The following is a 22,318-nucleotide window of genomic DNA, read 5'->3' as shown; positions in this document are numbered from 1 at the left end:
TAATTTCCAGGACTGATATATTGGGAAATCAAGGGGATGAATGTGATCTGATGTTATAGAAATTGGAAAGTGGTCACTATTATATAATGAGTTCAAAGTGTTCCATGACAATGTAGTTGAGAGTGATTGACTGCATAAGGATATATCAATGGCGGAAAATGAACCGTTATAAGAATTAAATCTAGTTGGATTCCCTGTATTCAGTAACAATAAATCAGAACAATCAATTAGGTTTTTCAATAAGTTACCGTATTTATCAGTTTTGTGACTTCCCCATGCCGGGTGGTGGCAGTTCATATCTCCTAAAATTAATTTAGGATGTGGAATTTGGTCTATAAGATTATTTAATTCGTGCATATCTAGATTACTAGGGTGTGGTAAATAAATGTTACATATGTTAATCTTTTTATGATAGGTAATAGAGACTGCTACAGCTTCAAGATTAGTACTTAGCGCGATCGGTTTAGCTTCCAAATCAGTTCTGGTGAAAATAGCTACTCCACCACTAGCTTGTTGAGCTATTCGATTTTTTTTAAAACATTGAAAATTTTTTAAATTTATGTTATTTTGTTTAAAGTGGGTTTCTTGAAGACAAAGAATTAAAGGGGAAAGCTCGCCGATTAGTAGTTTTAACTGTTCATAATGGGTATAAAACCCATTTATGTTCCATTGCACTATAAATGAATTAGTCATCCGTTAATTATTTTTCAACTAGTGACGATTCGTCAGTTTCGTCAGCTGAAGAAGGGTTAGGGTTTATTTTTTTCTTTAGTCGGGTGATATTATTTCTTAACCTAGAATTTTGGGTGTAACAATAAACAAAATTAAGGATTTGAATTAGTTCCTCTGGTTCATTGGAGTAATCTTTAGAAGTTAATTCAGGGTTATGAGAGTTTAAAACATTTTCCATAAAATCACATATTTCATTAAAATTTAGTATAAATGGAGGTGATCTATTTTCGATTTTGTCTTTGATGGATTCTAGGGAGTGGATGACATCTTCGCGGGGGGTTTTGGAAGAAGTTTTGGGTTTCTTTTTTGGTTTATTTTGTTTAGGGGTATTAAAAACGGATGAGTCGGTTTTTGGGTTGTCATCGTTAATTTCAGGAGATGATATGCTATGTCTTTTTAGCTGTTTAGAATTGACTGCATTATTTAAGGTTATTGATGTTTCTGGTGTCGTAGTATTTTCAGTGTTATTTACAGCTGGTGCTGTTGTTTTGGAAGAAGAAGACGACGTGTTTGAATTATCTTTAGATATGTTTTGGATGATGTCGGTTTCCGTAGTATTTTCAGTGCTATTTACAGCTGGTGATGTTGTTTTGGAAGAAGAAGACGAAGTGTTTGGATTATCTTTAGATATGTTTTGGATGAGGTCGGTTTCCATAGATTGAGATATTTTATCATTAGGTTCATTAGGATTAGATAATGACGATGTGATTAGAGTTGAATTTGAGAGGGGAGTTGAAAGGGTATCATTAGGTTGATGATGTTTAGATAATGTTGATGTGGTTTGAGTTGAATCTAAGAGGGTAGTTGAATTAGTTTGGTTTGAAATGTTAGCGCATTCTGATTCTTGATGACCAATGGTTTTACATTTGGGGCAACTGAATCCGTCTATGAAGAGAAATACTCGGTAGGAAGTATTATCATGAGTTATGGTAAAAGAGTCAGGAATAGACATATTTTCCAGGGGTGTAATGAATGATTGCCTTCTAAAGCTCAGAACATGACTGTACTCACTTTCAGACATACCTACTCGAAGAAAAGTCATTTTAGATACAGTGTGAATACCAAGTTTTTGTAATTCTTCTTCAATTATTTCGTTCGGGATTGTAGGACATGCATTAGATATTAGAAGTCTCTGGGCTGGAGAAATTAATCTTCTTACTTCGACTTGACATCCATTTATTTCGATATATTTATGAGAATGAAGAAGAGCATCAACAGTGTTTTTTGAAGAGAGATATATGCATATCCTATTGTTAGCAATTCTTGAGGCAAAAAGTACATTAATTGGACCCACCAGTGATCCAACAGCTACGACGTAATCATGGATTTTTGTGCCTTCAATGCTGGAAATGACTATTGCTTGTTGTTTTGTTGGATGTTTAAAATAATTTACGACATCTGAGTAATTGCGTTTAACGGAGTTGTGTGTAGTATTATTGTTGTATGAAGTCATTTTAATTAATTTTCTTGATCAGAAGTTGAGCCGGTCCTGTGGCCGGTCCAAAAAACTGGTCAAGACCCAACTGGAATTTTTGTTATCTCTTTACGTAGGTATTATTTAAAGGTTATTTTGTTATTGTTACAAAAATAATACGAAAAGAAGTGCTACTCACTTGAGATAATATTGTCAGCACTAACTAATGCACTTAAAATTGTCGTAGAGGTATAAAATATTAAATTATGATTTGTTTTTACCATTTAAAATGACTATATTTCGGGACAGCTGATAACGTTGTAGATTTGATCGCTATCAGGGCCGAACTCCGCATCGATCTTTTATTTTTCTGTTTATTTTACTATATTTTATTGACATAAATAGATGATACTAGAAATAGAAATACACAATAAAATAGAAATACACAAAATGTTTACAACAAAACACCAAGGATAATTTTCCTTGTGGGTCTAAAGAGATTCTTAAAACAAAACGAAAGGATTAACGAATCATTTATAAGCGACAAATAGCTTTTTAAACACTTTTAATTTATATAGTCATTTATCAAATAACGTGAAAATAATTCCCACGACTACTCAGTGTTGGAGCTGTTTAACAATCTATCCAATTAGAACGGAACAATAAATTAAATCAATATATCAAGGACTTTTGAATACAATGTGTTTACAACATTATAAATCTTACACTATAAGCACTTATAGGACAGCAATAATAGTTGATATATAATATAGAGTACATACGAGACTATTATATGGTTATACCAATTAAATTCGGTTATAGAAACGTTCATTTTATAATAATATGATAATTGTTGATATTAATTATAATATTACTGACACTAATTATTTTAATATGTTATTTTATTTATACACCGCGCGTCTAGTCTCTGCCCCATAACGAATTTTCCAAGCCATAAAAATTATTAACTAAATTTTTAGGTAACCAAACTACATCACTTGTTCGTAGTTTTATGAACTTTTAGATTACATACTTATTAAAAATGACATAGTGGCTGCTTTTCATATATTTTTTTAATAGATAACATTACGATATAGAAACCCAGAAATGTAATCCAGCTTAAGAGCTAGATTACATTTCTAAATAAATTAAATAAAAAATCGGCACTAAAATATTCTCTCTCTTCAATGCTGTCCCTCCGTAGGGAGTGTAGTGGTTATCGTGATGTCGTGTATTATCCGTCTTCAGAGATCTCAGTCATTAGTCATATTTTTGAATAGGCCAGGGAAATAAGCAAAAAAGTACCCTTTTTGTGACTCTGAACCGGCCAGTTAAACGACAGTTGCTTTGTGTAGTATGGACCTCAGTAACAAAAACCTATATGTTTCCTGTAGTCGATTTTTTGAAGTTAATTAGTTATTAAGAAATTAATGTCAAAAAAGGCAAATTTATAACCTTCATATTACATGGAATGTTGAGTCTTATAGTGCTTAAGATATGATCAAAATTTCAAACACATAGATTAAATAGTTTAAAAGTTAATTAATTTGTTTATTTCAAATTAAATTTTTTTGCAATAATATGAGTCAGAAAATTATGTAGATATAGTAATTATAATGGGCAGATTCTGGAAGAAAAAGATTTATTCTATTATTATCATTTAAAAGTCCCTTTGTTTAATTGATAGCAGATTTGTTTATAATAATTAAGAGATCTTATTAGCGTCATTTAAAAGAATATACTTTTGAGGTTTTATTATACAAAATTGGAAAAAGATTGCCTTTTCATAAAACATTCACAAAGCTTCAAAATGTGGTCCCCAAATCGGCCAGCTTTAAAACTCGCGAGAGTAGTGGAGGGGGAAGGAGCTGCAAACTGTATCTCTGGTTCTTGTTTATGGATTTCCACGTGTTTTAAAATTTTTATGTACTTTTTGCGTACTCTAAATAAATAATAAATAAATAATAATAAATAAAAAAATAGGCTGCTGCTATGGAAAAAGTTTATTGAAGACGTATACTTTAATCATATATGTTTTACAATAAACATTACCTCAAATATTACTAAAAAAAATGAAAAACTGAAAAAACATAGTTTAACCAATAGATAGTTTATTTAACAATTTAATTATTTAAATAACACATATTCGTAATGTACACAAAAAGTACATACAAATTAAAAAAAAACATCGAAATCTGTAAACAAGAACCAGAGATACCTCATTGCGGCTTTTTATGCTAGTATACGGTAATTGTTGCAATATATTGGTGAACCTTATTTAGAAACGTGAATTAAAGTGTGCCAGTCATTTGGTCACTTTTAGGAGTTCCAGATTTCATTGCAGATGCTAAGCATATTTCTAATCCCTACTTCTCTTATTTCTTTTAGTGCGTCACCTGTTACTTCATCTTCACCTTCTGCTTTTCTAAATTTTAGCTTTTTATCGCCATCTCAATTCAGTATTTGTGACTCTTTTTCAAACTTCTTCTCTGGGTCGTTGTTAGATAATATTATTTCGCAATATTCTTTTCACACAATTGCGATATCTTTTGGGTTTGTTATGGTATTTCCACTACTATCTCTGATTATCTGTTTGGTTTGAATTATCTCGCTAGATACTTGATTTTTAAGAAAAGTTCTCTAGATTCTTGGCGGTCAGCAAGTTCTTCTAATTATGCACATATATTTTTATTATAATTATTATTGTCTTTTCTGCACAAGCCTTTTATAGTTGTATTTATGGTGCCTATCAGTATTTATTTATGTATTGAATTTGATGTGCCGCTTCTGAGTTTTCCTTTTTCTTCTACAAGGCTGAGAGTCTGTTCGGTCATCCAATGTTTTTTCGTATTTATTTTTTCTTTGCGGTTTGTATTGTTGATGGTTTGAGTAATTTACTTCTTTGGTTTCACTTTTTGTTGGGTTCTCCGGTAGTCACTGGTAGGTTAGCTTTTGCTGATGCTTCTCTAAAATTTTCTTGTCTCACTGTGTAGCTTAATGCAGAATTCTAAATGCTTAATGAAAGACCAACATAGGCAAATTATTTAAAAATTATTATCTTATAAAAGTAAAACGTAAGAAAGTATTTACATTGATATAAGAAATTTATAGGTAATGTAATTTGAGATAATTATGGTAATAATATCTCAAATGGTAATGAATATGATAATAAATATCCATACCGTACAGAAAATCAGTTTAGAAACAAAACCAATTAAAATCTGTTAATACATTACTAAGAAATTGATTATCTTGCATTAAAATGTAAACCAGGAAATAGCCAAGTATAAAAGAAGGTCATTTAATTAAATCTGCTTTTTGTAACAACCGCGTTTGAGCACTTACATAAATATGTTTCTTTTGATGATTTTTTCCTTTATGTTTTTTCACCGATCGTAGGCACTTTGTTAATTAATTTATTAATTAATAAAAAATAAAAATATTTATTTTGTGAAAGGTATAACGCACTCTTGTTTTATTAAAATAAACAAAGTTTTATTTTTACATCCCCCTACCAAAGAGGTATGACATCATCGTTCTGGCTTTACAACCCTGCGTGGGTCCTAGTCTCCTTAAGAATTTCTCTCCAGTCGTCCCTATCCATCGAGTTTCTCCGCCAAGCACGTATTCCCATATTTCTCATGTCGTCAACGATGTTATCAAGGAACCTTATTCGGGGTCTTCCTCTTCTTCTCTGACCAATGGGTCTATTAAGGAGCGTTTTTCTAGCTGGGTCATTTTATTCCATCCGCATTACATGTCCTATTCACATCAGACGTCTTGTCTTAATATGTTTTACGATATCAGATTCCTGGTATATTATATAAAGTTCGAAGTTGTATCGTCTTTTCCACACTCCATTGTCATTCACTGCTCCATAGATTCGACTTAGTACTTTTCTTTCGAAACATCTAAACATGTTTTCATTATTTTTTGTTAGAATCCAGGTCTCTGGATTGGTTTTATTTTTGTATTTCTCGATATAATTGTGAATTTAAGGAGGAGATTGAGCCCAAAATAGTATCTGTTGGCCGTGCAAATTCTGCGGTTTATCTCTGCGGTAGTATTATTTTCAGTGTTAAGGAGCGCTCTCAGGTATACAAATTCTTTCACTGCTTCGATGACGTTGTTTTATATAAGTGGTCGTAGGATTTGTGGTTGCGTGCTTATTTTCATATACTTCGTTTTGTTGGTGTTTATTATTAAACCCATTTTTGTAGCTGATTCTTTTAATGCTACATCCGCCTCTCGTATAGCGTTTTCCGTTCTCCCAACAATATTGATATCATCAGCATAGGCCAGGACATACGTATTACTTTTCCAGAGCCATATTGAACAGTATACAGGAGAGAGAGTCTCCCTGGCCCAGCCCAATATTTGTTTTAAAAGGTTCAGACAGTTCCCCCTGAATTCGTACTCTACATTCAACTTTTTCAAGAGTTAGTTTTGTTAAATTTACAAATTGATTTGCTATTCCTAGCTCTTTCATTGCTTTGAACATTTTTCTTCTATTCACAGAGTCGTAGGCTGCTTTGTAGTCTATAAATATGTGATGCGTATCAATGCCATATTCCAGTGTTTTTTCCAAAATTTGTTTTAGGGTTGCCATCTGATGAATTGTAGATTTACCACCTCTGAAACCAGCCTGGTATTTTCCTACTATCTGTTCTGCATATGGTGCCATACGGTGACATAGAACTGTGGAAAAATTTTTATACGCTGCATTTAGAAGCGTAATTCCTCTGTGGTTAGAGCATTTAAAGATATCTGCTTGTTTGTGTATGGTGCAAAGTATACCAATATTCCAATCATTGGGGAGGGATTTCTTTGTCCATATTTCTTTTATAAGCTGCTGTAATGCCATAATGGTATCATGTCCACCTTCTTTATATAGTTCAGCTGGAAGATTATCTATTCCGGATGATTTGTTTCTGGCTAATTTATTCACTGCATTTTTAACTTCACGAATCGCTGGTGGTTCCTGTTTCCTCTCGTCTGCTCACCTGAGTTCATCTCTTTCGTCTTCTAGGTTTCCTTTTTCTTTCTACATTAAGTGCCTGGTTAAAATATTCCACCCATCTACTCAATACATCTTTCCTTGTTACCAAAGAAGTATGACAAACCATTTATTGTTTATTACAAGTAAGTAGTTGTAAAACCTAAAACTATTTATTTCTTTGTATTTTAAGTTTAGATTTTAATGTGATAATCTTTATTATGTACTCATTTTTTATTATATACTTATATAACCATATACATTTTTATCCGGAAAAATACAGATTTTTTGCACTGGGTGGGTAGAGGTAGCGAATCCTGACTGGCATGACGATCTTACGCGTTTGAAACTTATGCACATTCTTTATATTTAGAAGAAATTTTAAAATAGTGACATAATTTTAAATTTTTTACATGTAAATAGATCGAATGCATAAAATTTCTATAAATAACCAGTTTTTCTTTTTACAGAAAACCAGCACAGAGGCTAGCACAACAAGATCCTCCGTATCCCGAGGAAGAGGTCGATCTAGATTTGTAAGTTCGGCTGAATACCAAAACGTTAGGGACATTTCATCTACTCCAGAAACTACCGTTCCTAGAAAGACTGTAACATCCAGAAGACGAGTTGTAGAAAATGTTGAACAACGATTTCCTTCTCGATCCGTATCTACTCCTTCTCCAACCCCTTCGAAATCACCTGTTGCATTTACTGTAAATGCAGAAAGAAGAGCCTTGACTCCAACATTTGGAGATACTGTTGAAAAAATATTTACAGTAAATGAATCTCCAATTAAGAGAACGTCTAAACCTGCGACTGTATCACAAAGTTCAGCTAGAAGAACACCCAAACCTTTAACTGATTATGTAGAACGGAAAAATTTTAAATCATCAAAAAATACTTACGAAGTACAAGAAGTTATTAATGAAGATTTTGAATTGGTAAGAAGGGTAAAAAAACCACGAGTACTAATAGAAAATAATAATAATCAAGTTTCTGTTCCATTAAGAAATCAAGAAAGGAAAGAATTGTTTAGAACAGGAAGTCCCTCTAGGAGAAATCAAGAAAATTCAAATTCAGTAGTCGCAACAAAATTTCCAAAACGTACAAAAGATAGCCAAGAGGGAGTGCTAAATTTTCCACCACGCAAATTAGAAACTTCTTTAGAGCCATCTAAATCAACAACCTCGGAAGCACCTGCAAGTGAGGAACCAATCAGCAGTCTTTCTAATACTAATCTCGTTGAAGAGCAACCCTTAGATACGACGCTTGTTCCTGTAGAGCTTGAATCTTCTTTAGATCCCTTACAAGGAGAGGAGGTCAAGGAAGAGCTCACTAATGTTAATTTGGTTTCTTCAACTCCAAAACCAGTTGAAGAACCTAGATCTTCCGCCAACCGAAGAAACGGGATAAGGAAAAATACCAACGTTATTGAACAGTCTACATCCGCTCCCAGGTTTAGAACTAGAGGTAGAACCAGCCAAGCTGCTCAAGCGGAGCAGTCAACTCGTGCACCAGAATTTTACTTTCAATCGGTTATGTCAACAGCTACTCCTAACCGCGGGTTTAGAAGACGACTTGATACTATAACAGAACCAAGGTAAGAATATGAAACTGTGTTTAAAAGTATTGGTTTTTTTGCTTTTTGTGTAGAGTACTATTGTAATCTCCTTCATGTATCAGAGTAATATCCTCTTATGTACGCGAGAAAATTACTTTCTCAAGCAACTATGATGCAATGAAACAAGTATGCTACCTGACTTACGAAAAAATTAGAGTAAAAATGATATTACAAATAAAACTAAAAACAAAAAAATTTACAATAATAGAATGAACTATCTACTTTTTGTAGTATGGACCATAGTTTAAGACCTGTTTTAGCCATAGTCCATTTACATTAGATACATGCGCTTATCATAAAAGTTGTTTGGATTCTAGTATCTAGGGTATCGTAAATCCTTCCTGTTTTTGTTATTATTTCTTCTTTTGGGATATGATAAACTTTTGATATCCAACACGTTCTTCTTAGATAGTTCATTTCTACCACTTCCAGTTTTTTCTTTTCTTTTATTGTAATTTGCCAACATTTAAATCCGTTCAAAATTGTTAATTGTGGCAAAAAGCCACAATTATAGGTTAATTGTGGCTAATTTAAATTCACATTTAAATAGTTATTACTTTAACATGCCACAAGAAAATAGCTTCAGAACAATATTAATTTTAGGAGAGTAATGAATTAAGTGAACGAGAGAGAAATTAATGAGTTAAGCGTTTGCAGCACATTTCAATCCTATTGCATTTACTTCTGAATGTCACGTATCGATGTTCCTTCAATCGTTAATACGTTTTGTAATTGTATGTTGTATTGTTGTTACAAATTTTCGTATTTTTTGTTCAACTTTCGAATCATATAATCCATGTCTTGCTCATCGTTTGTCAGAATTACTTTATCGTCTGCGAAGAAGAGATTTGTTATGTTTCCAAGTTTTATTCCCATTTCAGTGCATTTTTCCTTCAGTTATTTAATGCTTCCTCAGTATAATTTTTAAAATAGAGCTGACGATAAAGAACATCCTTGCCTCAAGCCTTTTGTGACCGAAAATGCGTTTGAAATTTTATTCTCCATTTTATTATTTGCCCTATTTCAGTATTTACCCTTCTTAAAACTTCCTCGTTTCTCATACTACAAAACATTCTTTGCAGGGTCTACATTTCAAAAACCTTCAACCTTATAATGGAGAATCTTGTATGAACCACATATAATATTTAACCATCCTCTATTGGTAATTAAGATTGCGGTTAAATTTAAATTTTACGAAAGATTGTCTTGCTTATTTGGTACGGGATTTTTTATCTTGTTAATGATCCAATTCATCATTCACTAGTATTCTTAAGTATTCAAATGTTCTCTCCTGCTCGATTCGCATGGAGAATCATGATAAACGACTAGATTAATGAATTAAGTAAAGGGCACGATATTGTAAGATTTGTTAAATTGCTGGGACATATCCAGAGACAAAAAGATACAAAATTAACAAAGAAAATATTACAGTGAAAACCGAGAGGAAGGCACAAAAAGGAAGACCCCGAACGAGATACAATGAACAACCTGAAAACTATGAGTGTTAGACAATGAAAGAAAATGAAACAAGAGAGATGTAAATGGAAAGATATAGCCAGATAGGCAAAGACCCATCCAGTGTTATGATTCCAAAGAAAGTAGAAGAAATATTCAAGCAGAAAGCTGCTTCACGTGTACCCATTCCGCTTTTGAAACCAAATTGTGTTTTAACGATTAGTTCGTCCAGCTTTCTACATATTCTTGTAGATACGAAGGGATGGCTCCTTAAGCTAGTGAATCTATGTTCTTTACATTTTGCCACCTTTTATGACTTGGGGATAAATGTTTAATAAAGCCAATCTGTTTAAATATGGTCGGTGTTATATAAAACATGGCATTGAAAATTGTTACTCATGTGTCGATGTTGTCATCTTCCAACATTTTTATGGTTTCCGTAGTAAGGTTCCGGTCCAAGAGCCTGGCCCAGCTGTGCTACTTTAATAGTGTACTCCATCTTAATACAAATAATGGGAATGCCGGATAAATTTTTGGTGGAGAGTTGTGAGTTCGGTTTATTATCCTTAAAGAGGAATGAAGCATAGTTAGTCCAGATTTTAGCTAGTTCTCCCTCGGTATGTTCGTAGTCTCTTTGATCATGATATTACTCTAGAATATTAAAATTGAAAAGCATATTCTTATGTTCTGCTTCTTCTTCTTAAAGTGCCTATCCGTTCCGGATGTTGGCGATCATCACGGCTATCTTTACTTTATTTATTGCAGCGCGGAACAGTTCAGTGGTAGTCGTGTTATACCACTTTCGTAAATTTTGAAGCCAGGAAATGCGTCTTCTTCCCGGTCCTCTCTTACCATTTACTTTCCCTTGGAGAATCAGCTGGAGAAGGCCGTAACGTTCTTGATTTCTCATTACGTGTCCTAGATATTCCAACTTTTTAGTTTTGACGGTCATGAGAATTTCACATTCTTTCCCCATTCTACGCAGGACCTCCACATTAGTAACTCTGTCAACCCAGGATATACGTAAGATGCACCTATAACACCACATTTCGAAAGCTTCGAGCCGATTCATAGATGCAAAGTCAGTGTCCATGCTTCCATTCCGTAGAGCAGAACTGTGAATATGTAGCAGTTCAATAGACGGCATTTTGTTTTTAATGATATGTCTCGACTGTTGAAAATGGTTCTAATTCTAACGAATGCTGCTTTTGCTTTTATTATTCGCTGTTTAATTTCTGTTGAGTGGTCCCATTGGCTATTTAAATTGGTGCCTAGATATGTATATTTCTCGACTCTTTCGATATTCTGTTGGTTGATTGTAAGATGAGCGTTTAGTATTGGTTTTTTACTAATTGTCATAAATTTGGTTTACTTTATGTTAAGAGCTAGTCCGTATTTGTTGCTGACTTCTGTTATGCGATTTGTTAATATCTAAGTCATTCAGATTATCGGCAAAAACTATAGTGTCATCTGCATATCTGATGTTATTCAACCATTCACCGTTTATTAGTATTCCTTTCGCACAACCGTCTAAAGCTTCCTTAAATACCCATTCAGAATAAATGTTGAACAACGATGGAGACAAAATACAGCCCTGTCGTACTCCACGTTCTATTGTAATTTTATCAGTTAACTGGTCTTCTATTTTGATTTTGGCCGTTTGATTGTAGTAAATGTTTCTGAAAATTCTAAGATCTTTGTTGTCAATTCCAATTTCTTGCATTACAGTCATTAATTTGTCATGTTTTACTCTGTCAAATGCCTTCTGGTAATCTATAAAGCATACGTATATGTCACAATTCACATCCCTTCATCTCTGAAATAGCACCTGTACAGCAAAAAGGGCCTCCCGTGTTCCCAGAGCATCACGGAATCCGAATTGTGTTCTTGTTAGTTGTTCCTCACATTTTGTATATATTCTTTTGTGAATGACCTTTAGAAATGTTTTAAGTAAATGGCTCATAAGGCTTATAATTCTATAGTCTTCGCACTTTCTCGCATTGGGTTTTTTCGGAAGATTTATAAAAGTTGACACTAACCACTCTTTGGGAACCACACCCCTATCATATATACTGTTAAATATATTTGTCAACCATTTTATGCCATCATAGACCATAAGTTTTAAGAATTCTGAGTGAAAATTATCAGGGCCTACTGCTTTACCATCTTTGGTGCTTTTGATGGCATATTTTACTTCTTCGACTGTAAATGGTGGTCCAGATTCGCAATTGGTGTTTGTTGTAATACCAGTGTTACTTCGTATATCTTCAAAAGTTTTTTCTACGTATTTAATCCAAATATCTCTTTTATGTTCTATTTCCAGTACTATGTTTCCCTGATTATCTGTCAGGAATCCAGTGTTCTTGTATTTATATAAGCCTGCCGCTTCTTTAATCTTTTTATGGAGGTTAAATGAATCATGTTTTTGTTGTAATAACTCTATCTCTGTACACTTCGAGCTAAACCAATTTTCTTTTGCTATTTTAATAGCCCTTTTTATTTCGTTATTTATGTTGTTGTAGTAATTCTTATTATCTTTAGCGTTTCTTCTGTCTTCCATCATACATAGAATCTCCTCCGTTATCCATTCCTTTTTATTTGTTCTTTCAGGTTTTAAGTATTTCTCTGTTATTTCTTGACTTACTTTGTGCAAATTTTCTAGTTCTACATCTGTGTTATCTGTTTCTGTACGGGCCCATGGTTTTTCTGTACGAGCCCACGTTTTTTCTTTTAGGCGTTTTTGTACCTTTTCCTTTACTGTTTTATTTTTCAGTTGGTTAATATCGTACTTCATAATTTTTGGTCTTTGAACTTTCTTTAAACTAAGTTTCATTTTGGCGATAAGTGGATTGTGGTCCGAATTTATGTCGGATCCCGGGTACGCTTTAACAGATGTTATAGAGTTTCTAAATCGTTTGTTAATAAGAATATAGTTCATTTGATTTCGTACTGTGTGATCTGGAGTATCCTGGCGAGATTTCCACGTATATAGTCGTCTTGGAGGAAGATCATAGAAGGTGTTTGTCACTACGAGCTGTTCTTCAGTTGCAAATTCAATCAAACGGTCTCCGCATTCATTACGTTCCCCTAGACCAAAGGATCCCACTAAATTTCCACTTTGTCCTTTGCCAACTTTGGCATTAAAGTCTCCCATTATTAGTATTATTTCGTTTTTCCGAATCCTTTTGACAATATTAGTAAGGTCATTGTAAAATTCTTCTATGATTTCTTCTGGGGCGTCCGCTGTAGGAGCGTATACTTGAATAATGTTTGTTTTTATGGGAGTTGTGTTTAGCTGAACTTAGAGCATCCTTTCTGATACAGGTACAAAGTGACTGACACAGTTGGCGATTTTATTATTCATAATTAGGCCCACCCCATTTATATGTTCGTTCTTAAGATTTCCTGAGTAGAATATTTTGTGATCTTTGATAACTCGGTATCCCGTATTTGTCCAGAGCATTTCGCTTATTCCCATGATATTAATCGAGAGTCTTTCTATTTCTTGAATGGCATTATAGATTTTTCCCGCCTCGTACATTGTTCTAACGTTCCATGTACCTATCTTTATGGCTGTTCGCAATACTCTTAGAGATCCATCATTTAGATTGTAGTTTGGTTCGTGAGGATTTCTCTTGATAACGACCTGGAAGGCCTCACGGTTTGAGCTAGATTTACCTTCCCTGCCGGATCTTGAATTCCGATTTTCATGATCAGTAGATCATGTTCTGCTAATTGTATGTAATTATCTGCCTATGATTTTTAAGAAATTTTATACTTTTTCAACGAACATCAACCAATAAATTAAACTTCGTTCAATAATTGTGTGAATTGTAAATCCTTATTAGATGTCTTATTTGAAGACCATCAAATAATCCCGCTTTTATTTTTCCTATTCTTATTCCAGAAAATTTATGTGAGTATCCAAAATGTGGTTTATCTTCGTTTAAATCCTTTACAAACTGCTTCATGTCAAGTCCCAACTTGGCATGCACGAGTTGTGATACATTTTTTTCTCTTGCAACAAAAGGTTCGTTTTCTTAAATCATGACATTTTTCACAAGCCAATCTTTTTTAAACTAGTGCTGATTTTTTGCTTTGCCATTCCAAAGACATAAAAAACAAAGGACGTTGTGTATATACATTTTGCTCTCTATGTAGACAGTATACCAATTTATATCGACACGAATTGCCCACAGATATTCTTCGTACTGACCTTCAGTACTAGTGATATTGTTTAATATTTCATTTTCATAAAATATAATATTAGTACCTAAATATAGTACATTCTTTTCTTATCTAGTAGCAGGTCCATCACAATCTTCCTTGTATCGATTCAGCTCTCTAATAAAGTGATTCAGTTCTTGGTGAATGACACCTTGGGGTTTCCCGCATTTGCTTCAAAATCACTATGGTTATCCGATTGCAAATACTAAACTTTGATCTTGATCTTTCATTGTCATCCACTGGGAGTGTAGGTAGACTATTAAATATTGGAATGCGTAGTTTTTTAGAATGTTGTATTGGCTTTTTGCTAAATCTAGGTCAGGATATGTCCATTTTTGTTTATTGTTCCGATTGATACCTTTAATATTCACAGGGCAAAAATCATCGTGATAGTTTCTTACCTGCCTCCAACTTATTGATACTTTACAATTTAGACACTTCGTCTTTCCCATTGACAATTGCCGAAAATTTTTAAAGCATATTTAACATACCAAATAAATGTGAAGCCCAATATTTATGTTCTCTCAAGTAAATGCTAGAATAGTCCAGGTAAGCTATTTTTCCAAACTTGTAAACAGGTTTTCTGTTTTCTTTTATAATATGTCCACCATATATATATAAGAAAGAATGTTTAGAAAATTCAAGGTCTGCTTTTAGATGACATAATAATAAAATTTTATTACTAAAGATTGTCGTAGTGAATTTTGGTCGTGAGGATTAGGCAGGTATCGGAAAATTGTGAGTTTACGATAATGAATATTTTGAAGTACTTAAACAAGATATTTTGATTTTACTTTAACCAGCAAAATTTTAGTTTTGCTTTGTAAAACTTTTTTCTTGTCGTAACTTTTTAGTAAAACGTTTACAAATAAACTAAAGCTGCTACGAAAAAATGAAAGATATTTTCGAAATTATCGCATTTAAAACTCGTTATTGCTCTTCCGGATCCAACTTTTTTCCTTTCTGTTGGCAATAAAAAATAACCAAAATTACTTATTGTTTAGTAATAATTTATACATATTTTGTTGTTTTAGAAAAGGTCCGTCAGTCTTTGCAGCAGAAACACAATTTCCAGAATCTCGATCTAGAACTGGAAGAAAAATTGATTTACCCACACCTGAAAAACTTACATTAGAAATACCCACACGCAGTCGTCGAAGAACAACAACACCTAAAATCGATAAACAATCCTCAGTGCCCACATTTCCATCAAGAAATCGCTTTAGATCTAGAGAAATGCCTATAATAGACGAACAAAAACTAGAAGTACTACCTCTGTTCGAAGTAGAACCCAAATTGATTAACACACGTATTATGAATAGGGCTGATGTTGTTTTTAAACCTAAAAAAAGTAATTTAAGTAAAGATAAAGATGAGTCAATGATAAGAAAAACAAACGAAATTGACGCGAGATCTCGACGAAGAGGAGGTTTAGAAATCATTCAAGCAAGTTCTACTGAAATAAAATCAACAGAAATTCCAGCAAGATCTAGAGTTGCAGTTAGTGTCAGTGTAGAAACCAGAACAGAATCTTCTGTAAGGCGTTCATTACCTAACAGAAGGTCCGAAGTTAAAGAATCAGTTGTATCAGAAATAAATGAAGTAACTTCTCGTAAAAAAGTATTACGAAAGAAAGCCAATTCCAACAATTCAAACGAAATTAAATTAAAACCTCTTCCGGTGTACAGAGGAAGCAAGAAATCCGAAGTAGTAGTTAAAAAAGCAAGTTCCGAAGAAGTTGACGAGTCTGATAATTATCCAGAAGCTTTCAAGGCTTTAATTAAATCAAAAAAGGTAACGTTATTTTATTTCTGAACATATCTAAAACAGTAATAATGTCCTTCAAAACCTTGGGAAAATGGGATTAGTTTTAGTTTAGTTTAAGGTAATGTTCGTCGTTATATAAAAATTTATTGTCGTATGTAAATACACGACAATTGCAGTTTATGATTTATAACTCAAACTATTTCTGGATTTTTAATAATGATTTTTACAGATTTTTATCAAATAAAGTCACGTAGAGATTAGATAAAAAAATTAAAATTACATTGTTGATAATATTAAATGATATAGAAAAAAATACAACTCTCAGGACCAATATAAAAACTAATTATATGCGTAGTCTTAGTATGGATGGTACATCAAAATGTAGGAAAATATGTTATGATATAAGTGAAACCTTGATGTGATTTAAATAAATAGATAAGAGATTTTTAATCCCTTTATGGTGTCTACCTTTCCCCTTCTTCTAACCTCCTGATAACCTTTTTTTTTTTAAATTTTTATGTATTACATTTTACAAGGGTATTAGTTTGATTCTAGGTGCAAGGAGGGGCTTAAGCCGAACGCCTATCTGTTAAATCAGACCCTCTTCTGTCATGAAGCGATCCGGAAGCGGAATGACCGCTGTGAGGCCGGCATCACTTCCGAAGCACTACTTTTATTTATCCACAGACTGACAGCAAAAATGCTCCCTGTCTTTATTTCCTGTGTACCCTTTTTTGGTCTTAAAAACTGTGTTTGTTTTTTATTTTTGAGAGGATTCCCATTCCAGGCAGCGCGTGGAAGACGAGTACCATCGCTCCCAGTCGGGCATTTCCTCCTTCCCCACAGTCTCATTCATACAGTTTATCCCACACAATCTAACTCATACAGTCTAACTTCCTTTTTTACCTTCAAATTACAGCATCTTTCCCTCTTACCTTTGCCGTTGGTTCTGCCTTTCTTCCTCTTCTTTTTCTTAATCACTTAACGGATATAGTTGTGTGCACTAGTCCAACCTATTTTATTTTCAATCATTCCCTCAATCATTTCTCTCTCTGTAACAAAATTCACACCTGCCTCTTTTTCCATTCTATTCCTTTCTACTATCCATTTGTTGCACTTTAACATCGTATGTGTCAGCCATAGAGAGGTAGGTCCTAAAACACCAGTGTCCTGTTAGCACCTGCGTTAGAAAATAATCCAGTCGCCTGTGATCATAGTCTATCCAATCTTTTATTTTTAGGATCAATATCTTTGTCCACTATGCCACATCCTTCGTGTTGTTTTCTCTGCCGCGAGTTACAGTCCATGCTGCATCATCCATTATAAATGATAGTATTACTTTTACTGTTTTTATTTTATTTAGCAGTTCTCGTAACTTTCCCTTTGACTTTACACTCAGATATTTTAATATTTCAGCCGTCATTTCGTCATATCCTGAAGATTTTTTACATTTAAATTTATTAACGGCTTCATTTATTGTTATATGTTAAATTGCGTTTTCGATCAACCACTTCCCTTTAATTTCTATGGATGCTGTTTCCATGCTGTTAGCTCTTCCAAGCACTGTTTTTATATTTTCATTATTTCTTTTTCTGTAATAAAAATATTTCTTTCTTTATCTTTTTAAATTCTAAATGCTTTCTTTTGTCTTAGTTGTTTTCATAATTTCTATTCCCAAAATGTTATGAACAAAATCTTCCCTGAATTGCTTTGTTGCTTTATTTTACTTCTCGTTTACTTTGCTTCTGACTATTTTATTTCGTCCCCTGTTTTGGTTTTTAGAAACGTTTTCCATGCATTTTGTTTTTTGTTCACTTTAAGTTGTATTTCTTTATCCACCATTTGCTTTTTTTCGAATATACATTTGTTATTTTTGTTGTTCCATATACTTATTTTGCTGTTGTTTGTATATATTTTTTAAATTGATTCCATTTATTTTCTATTCCTATCTTAATTATCGTCCATTATCTTCCTTATCTTAAACTGTTTATTTAGTTTTTGCTGATATTGCTTTATTTCATATTTCTCTTAATTTGTAGCTTTTTATTTTTTCTTCTAGTTATCTTCTTTCTTTTTTGCTAGATTATGTTACGCGTATATCTCCATACATACTTTCAATATGAGTATGTAATACTCACTCTTTATTTTAGCCTCTAGTTTTACCTTTAAATCTTTTATCATTTTTAAGTTTTCTTTTTTGTTAGAAAATAGTCTATGATGAATTTTTCTTTTCTCGAGCGGACGTGTCTGGCAAATTTGTGTATGTACTTGTGCATAAATTTTGAATTAGCTATAACTATATAATTTGCTGGATATAGGTCTATAATTCTGTTTGCATTATTATTTGTCGTTTTTTGCCATGCTGCCCTAGGTATCTTTTATTCCTTTTATAGTCTCTTATAACTCTACCATTTAGGTCTCCCATCAATATAATATTTTCTCCTTCGTTCTCTATCTCTGTTTATAGCGTTTCGAAAAAATTATCTTTTTCTCCATTCTTGTATCATTATTCAGTCCATACGCCACCATTATGCTGGTTGTGTTTGTATTTCATATCTATTTTTACTTTAACTATTTTGTTTCTGTACCTTGAGCCCGACCTTCTTTTTCATGTTAGTTATTCACATACCTATCTTTCGTAGTTTCATCTCTTCAATTATTTCTTCTTCCTTGTTATTTATACCTCTTACGTTCAAAGTAGACAATTTTATAATTATTTTATTAATTTTCTTATATTATGTTTTCATATATATCTGACTGTTTTTATTCTTTAACTTATTTTTAAATTAACATTTATTTTTTTTTTCTTTTATTGTTTTCCTCTCCTTTAATTACAATTACTGTGGTTTATTCTAAAAGATATAGTAACCAATACAAAACATATTACAACAAAACTACTTCAAAACCATACTTTATTGGTATTTGTTTTGTTTTATAAAATTAACTATTATGAACTTTTCATTTCAAATTTGGATTAATGTTAAATAATTTAATATCAAGCATCCCATTTTCAGTATCGATAACAAACTATTTCTCCACAATTTTATTATTTTTTATTTTACCTCTTTCTGTTAAAACAAGTAAAAAACCAAATTAAATAAAATTCTCCTTCTCATATTAAACAATAACACAATGCTATCCAACAACAATACTCGTTTTTATAAAATTATAACGACCTCTCTGTTTTAGGAGTCAAGACCAGTGCCTTCTTCATTACCACTTCTTAGAGCCAGCAATGTCGTGACTTCAGTCCCATCGTTTAGTACCACGTTTCATCCATCACCTGCTAAAGAGGTAATTTCATATTGAGAAATAGTATTTAAGATTAAGATAGTGTTTATTTTCCAAACAACTCTTAGAATTTAAAAATATTTTAGAAATATGGAAAATCACGATAATTATTGTTTTATTTCTTTACTAAAATAGAGAACAAATTTACAATTCTTAGGCATGTTCTTTAGTGTTGAGGTTTTGCTCAAAATATAAATTAAGTTATGCTCATAATTTAGATTAATATATTAAAGAGTGCTACGCACCAAGTTCTACACGTCAAGATGAGGCAATAGAAGCAATTTACAAAAAATCTATATAATAATAACAAATAAAATAAAATTTACATTAATCATTCACGACATCAATGCTAAGATTGGTAAACTTTTAATCAACGAAGAAAAAAGACTATTTGCAATAAATTCCTTTTTGCCCTAAAGAAAGTAGGCATGGTTAAGTCTAAATGAAGCAACGAAAAATGAAATAAATTTCGTTCTTTTGGCATACAAATATATTATGAAAGATGTAACAGTTCTTGTAACAGTAAATATCTTATGTGCAAGTCTGAATACAAAGAAGAAGATAGAAGGTAACCAAATACCAATGTTCGACATGGCAAAATTAAGAAAACATCAATATAATAAAATAAAAATATGCTTTATTGTCACTAAAAATTGTACAATTTTATGGCACTATGCTTTATGGCAAAGTTTACAAAAAGTCAGAAAATAACAATAACAATTAAAATTTACTGAAATTATATAAATTGTGAATAATAAAATAAACAATCCATTGCAAAATTTTAATAAATTGCAAATTGCATAATAAAATTTTATCAACTAAGTTGAAGTTGCTGCATGGGATATCGAAATATATATAAAAATACTTTAGTTACTTGTACATAAAGGTACTGTAATTTTTTAGCTATTCGTTAAGAAACTTTTCCACTGAATAAAATATGGTTTTTCAGATAGATAGGCTTTTGTCATTTTGATTTTGAGATGGTTGTATAGTTTTTTTGCCGAAAGTAATAGAGATTTCTTTATTAACTTAGTGGACGGGATCGGTAAATAAAATCGATAAAGTGATAAAATCTCTTTATTTTTCAAGTAGCTTCTGCAAGATGTTGTTCTTCCGAGGCCAAAGCGATACCGTATTTTTTTGTAATTTAAAAATAACATCCAATTGAGCAGCTGTATTAGAATCTCAAAAAACACGACCATTAGATGAGACTCCAACAAAGAAAAATATGGTATTTTCTAAGATTTTAAATGATTTCCTTTAAAAAAAAACTTATTGCATAGCAGGCTAAGTCTAGTTTCTCACTTAACAAATTAATATGAAAGAAATATTTAAAGTTACTGTCTATAAAAATACCAAGAAATTTTAAAGAATTAACGATACTGATCTGGCTGTTATTAAAAAGCAAGGGTTAAAGAGCTCCTTCATAGGATAATACTTACTGCCTTATCCACGTTAAAAGAGAGTCAATTAGAGGCAGACGAGGTTTTTATTTTAGGTAGACCAGAAGTTATAGTTGCATGCAGAGTTGCAATATTACAGTTTCTCCAGGTGATACTTGTTCATCAGCAAAAAGAAAAAATTTTTCATCGATTTTTAAATTGGTGATGTCATTTATAATAATCAGGATAAGTAGAGGACCCAATACTAAACCTTGTTGTACTCCACATAAAATGATTTTGTGAATAGAGTCAGTATCGATTGCTCTACCTAGTTATTTTCTATTTCCCAAATAAGATTTAAACCAATTCAAAGAAATACCTCGAACTCCGCAGAAATTTAGTTTTTTTACTAAACTGTCGTGATTTACACAATCAAAAGCTATGGCATAGACAAAAAAACAGTGGCAGTGTATAGATTATTGTTTAGTCCTTGGTAAACCTTATGTAGTACAGAAAAACATAGCATCACTGGTACATCTAATTAGATAAAAAGTCGAACTTATTTGTAATAAAATTTTGTTTTTAATGAGAAATGACATAAGTCGGGCTTTTACCAAAACGAGTATAAGGAAGCTGTTCAGAAGGAACTGAAAATAGATACAAAACAAACAAATAAAGAACTTAATGCCGCCCTAACAAATATCCTAATGCAAGTTTTTGACAAAGTAGCACAATCAAGAAAACTAAATTTCTATTACATCGAATATATTAATGGGAAAAATAAGAAAACTTATATAGATGTGCAAAAGAGAAAGTGTAGAAATGACGAAACTGAATAAAACCATTAAAAAATTTATAAAAAAGCAAAAAAAAGAAGCACGGGTATCGAATTAAAATCATAATAGTAAGAAATATAAACTTATAATGCCTTACATTATCTTTACTGTCACACAAGAATATTAGCAAGGACTTGACAACAGTATAGAACAACCACCTGAAGAATAAAATGGGATATCGAACTCTAAAATTAAGAATGGCAACTCCAAGCTCCAGCCAGAAATTAGTAAAGCAGAAAGAAGAAAAGCACTTAAACAAATGAAAAACAACAAATCGCCCGAAAAATATGTAGTCACTATAGCAATGTTAAAAAATGAAGGAAAGGCCGTTATAAATACATACTACCCTCTGCTAAATAAAATACTACGAGAAAATAAGATCCCTTAGTCTAAAACGAAGTAGTAACACTGTTATTGTACACTAAACTCCTAAAAAAATTGTAACTAATAAGTTCACAATAATATTAGACAGATACCAGTCACGAGAAGAGGCAGGATTTAGAAAGGGACTCTGTATCCATATTGTTCTCATGAGGGATGAAATTCTATTAAATACTATGCCAAGACTGTGTTATGTATTTTATAGGAACGAAGGTA

At 32.3% G+C, this 22,318-nt stretch overlaps 1 protein-coding gene across 5 annotated transcripts in view; it reads left to right on the top strand.

The window, feature by feature from the left end:
* LOC140436811 (uncharacterized) overlaps positions 1-22,318 on the top strand; it is a 321,169-nt gene that overhangs the window by 171,174 nt on the left and 127,677 nt on the right. For all 5 annotated transcript variants that reach the window (XM_072525934.1, XM_072525933.1, XM_072525932.1 and 2 more), the window contains exons 3-5: positions 7,613-8,742; positions 15,480-16,239; positions 19,402-19,506. In XM_072525934.1, the coding sequence (XP_072382035.1) occupies positions 7,613-8,742; positions 15,480-16,239; positions 19,402-19,506 (1,995 nt within the window). The remainder of the gene's footprint in view (positions 1-7,612; positions 8,743-15,479; positions 16,240-19,401; positions 19,507-22,318) is intronic.

The sequence above is a fragment of the Diabrotica undecimpunctata genome, chromosome 3 (genome assembly GCF_040954645.1).
Source record: "Diabrotica undecimpunctata isolate CICGRU chromosome 3, icDiaUnde3, whole genome shotgun sequence".
NCBI classification, from domain to species: domain Eukaryota; kingdom Metazoa; phylum Arthropoda; class Insecta; order Coleoptera; family Chrysomelidae; genus Diabrotica; species Diabrotica undecimpunctata.
Note: the sequence above shows the minus strand (reverse complement) of the source record. Positions and strands in the feature narration are given on the sequence as shown.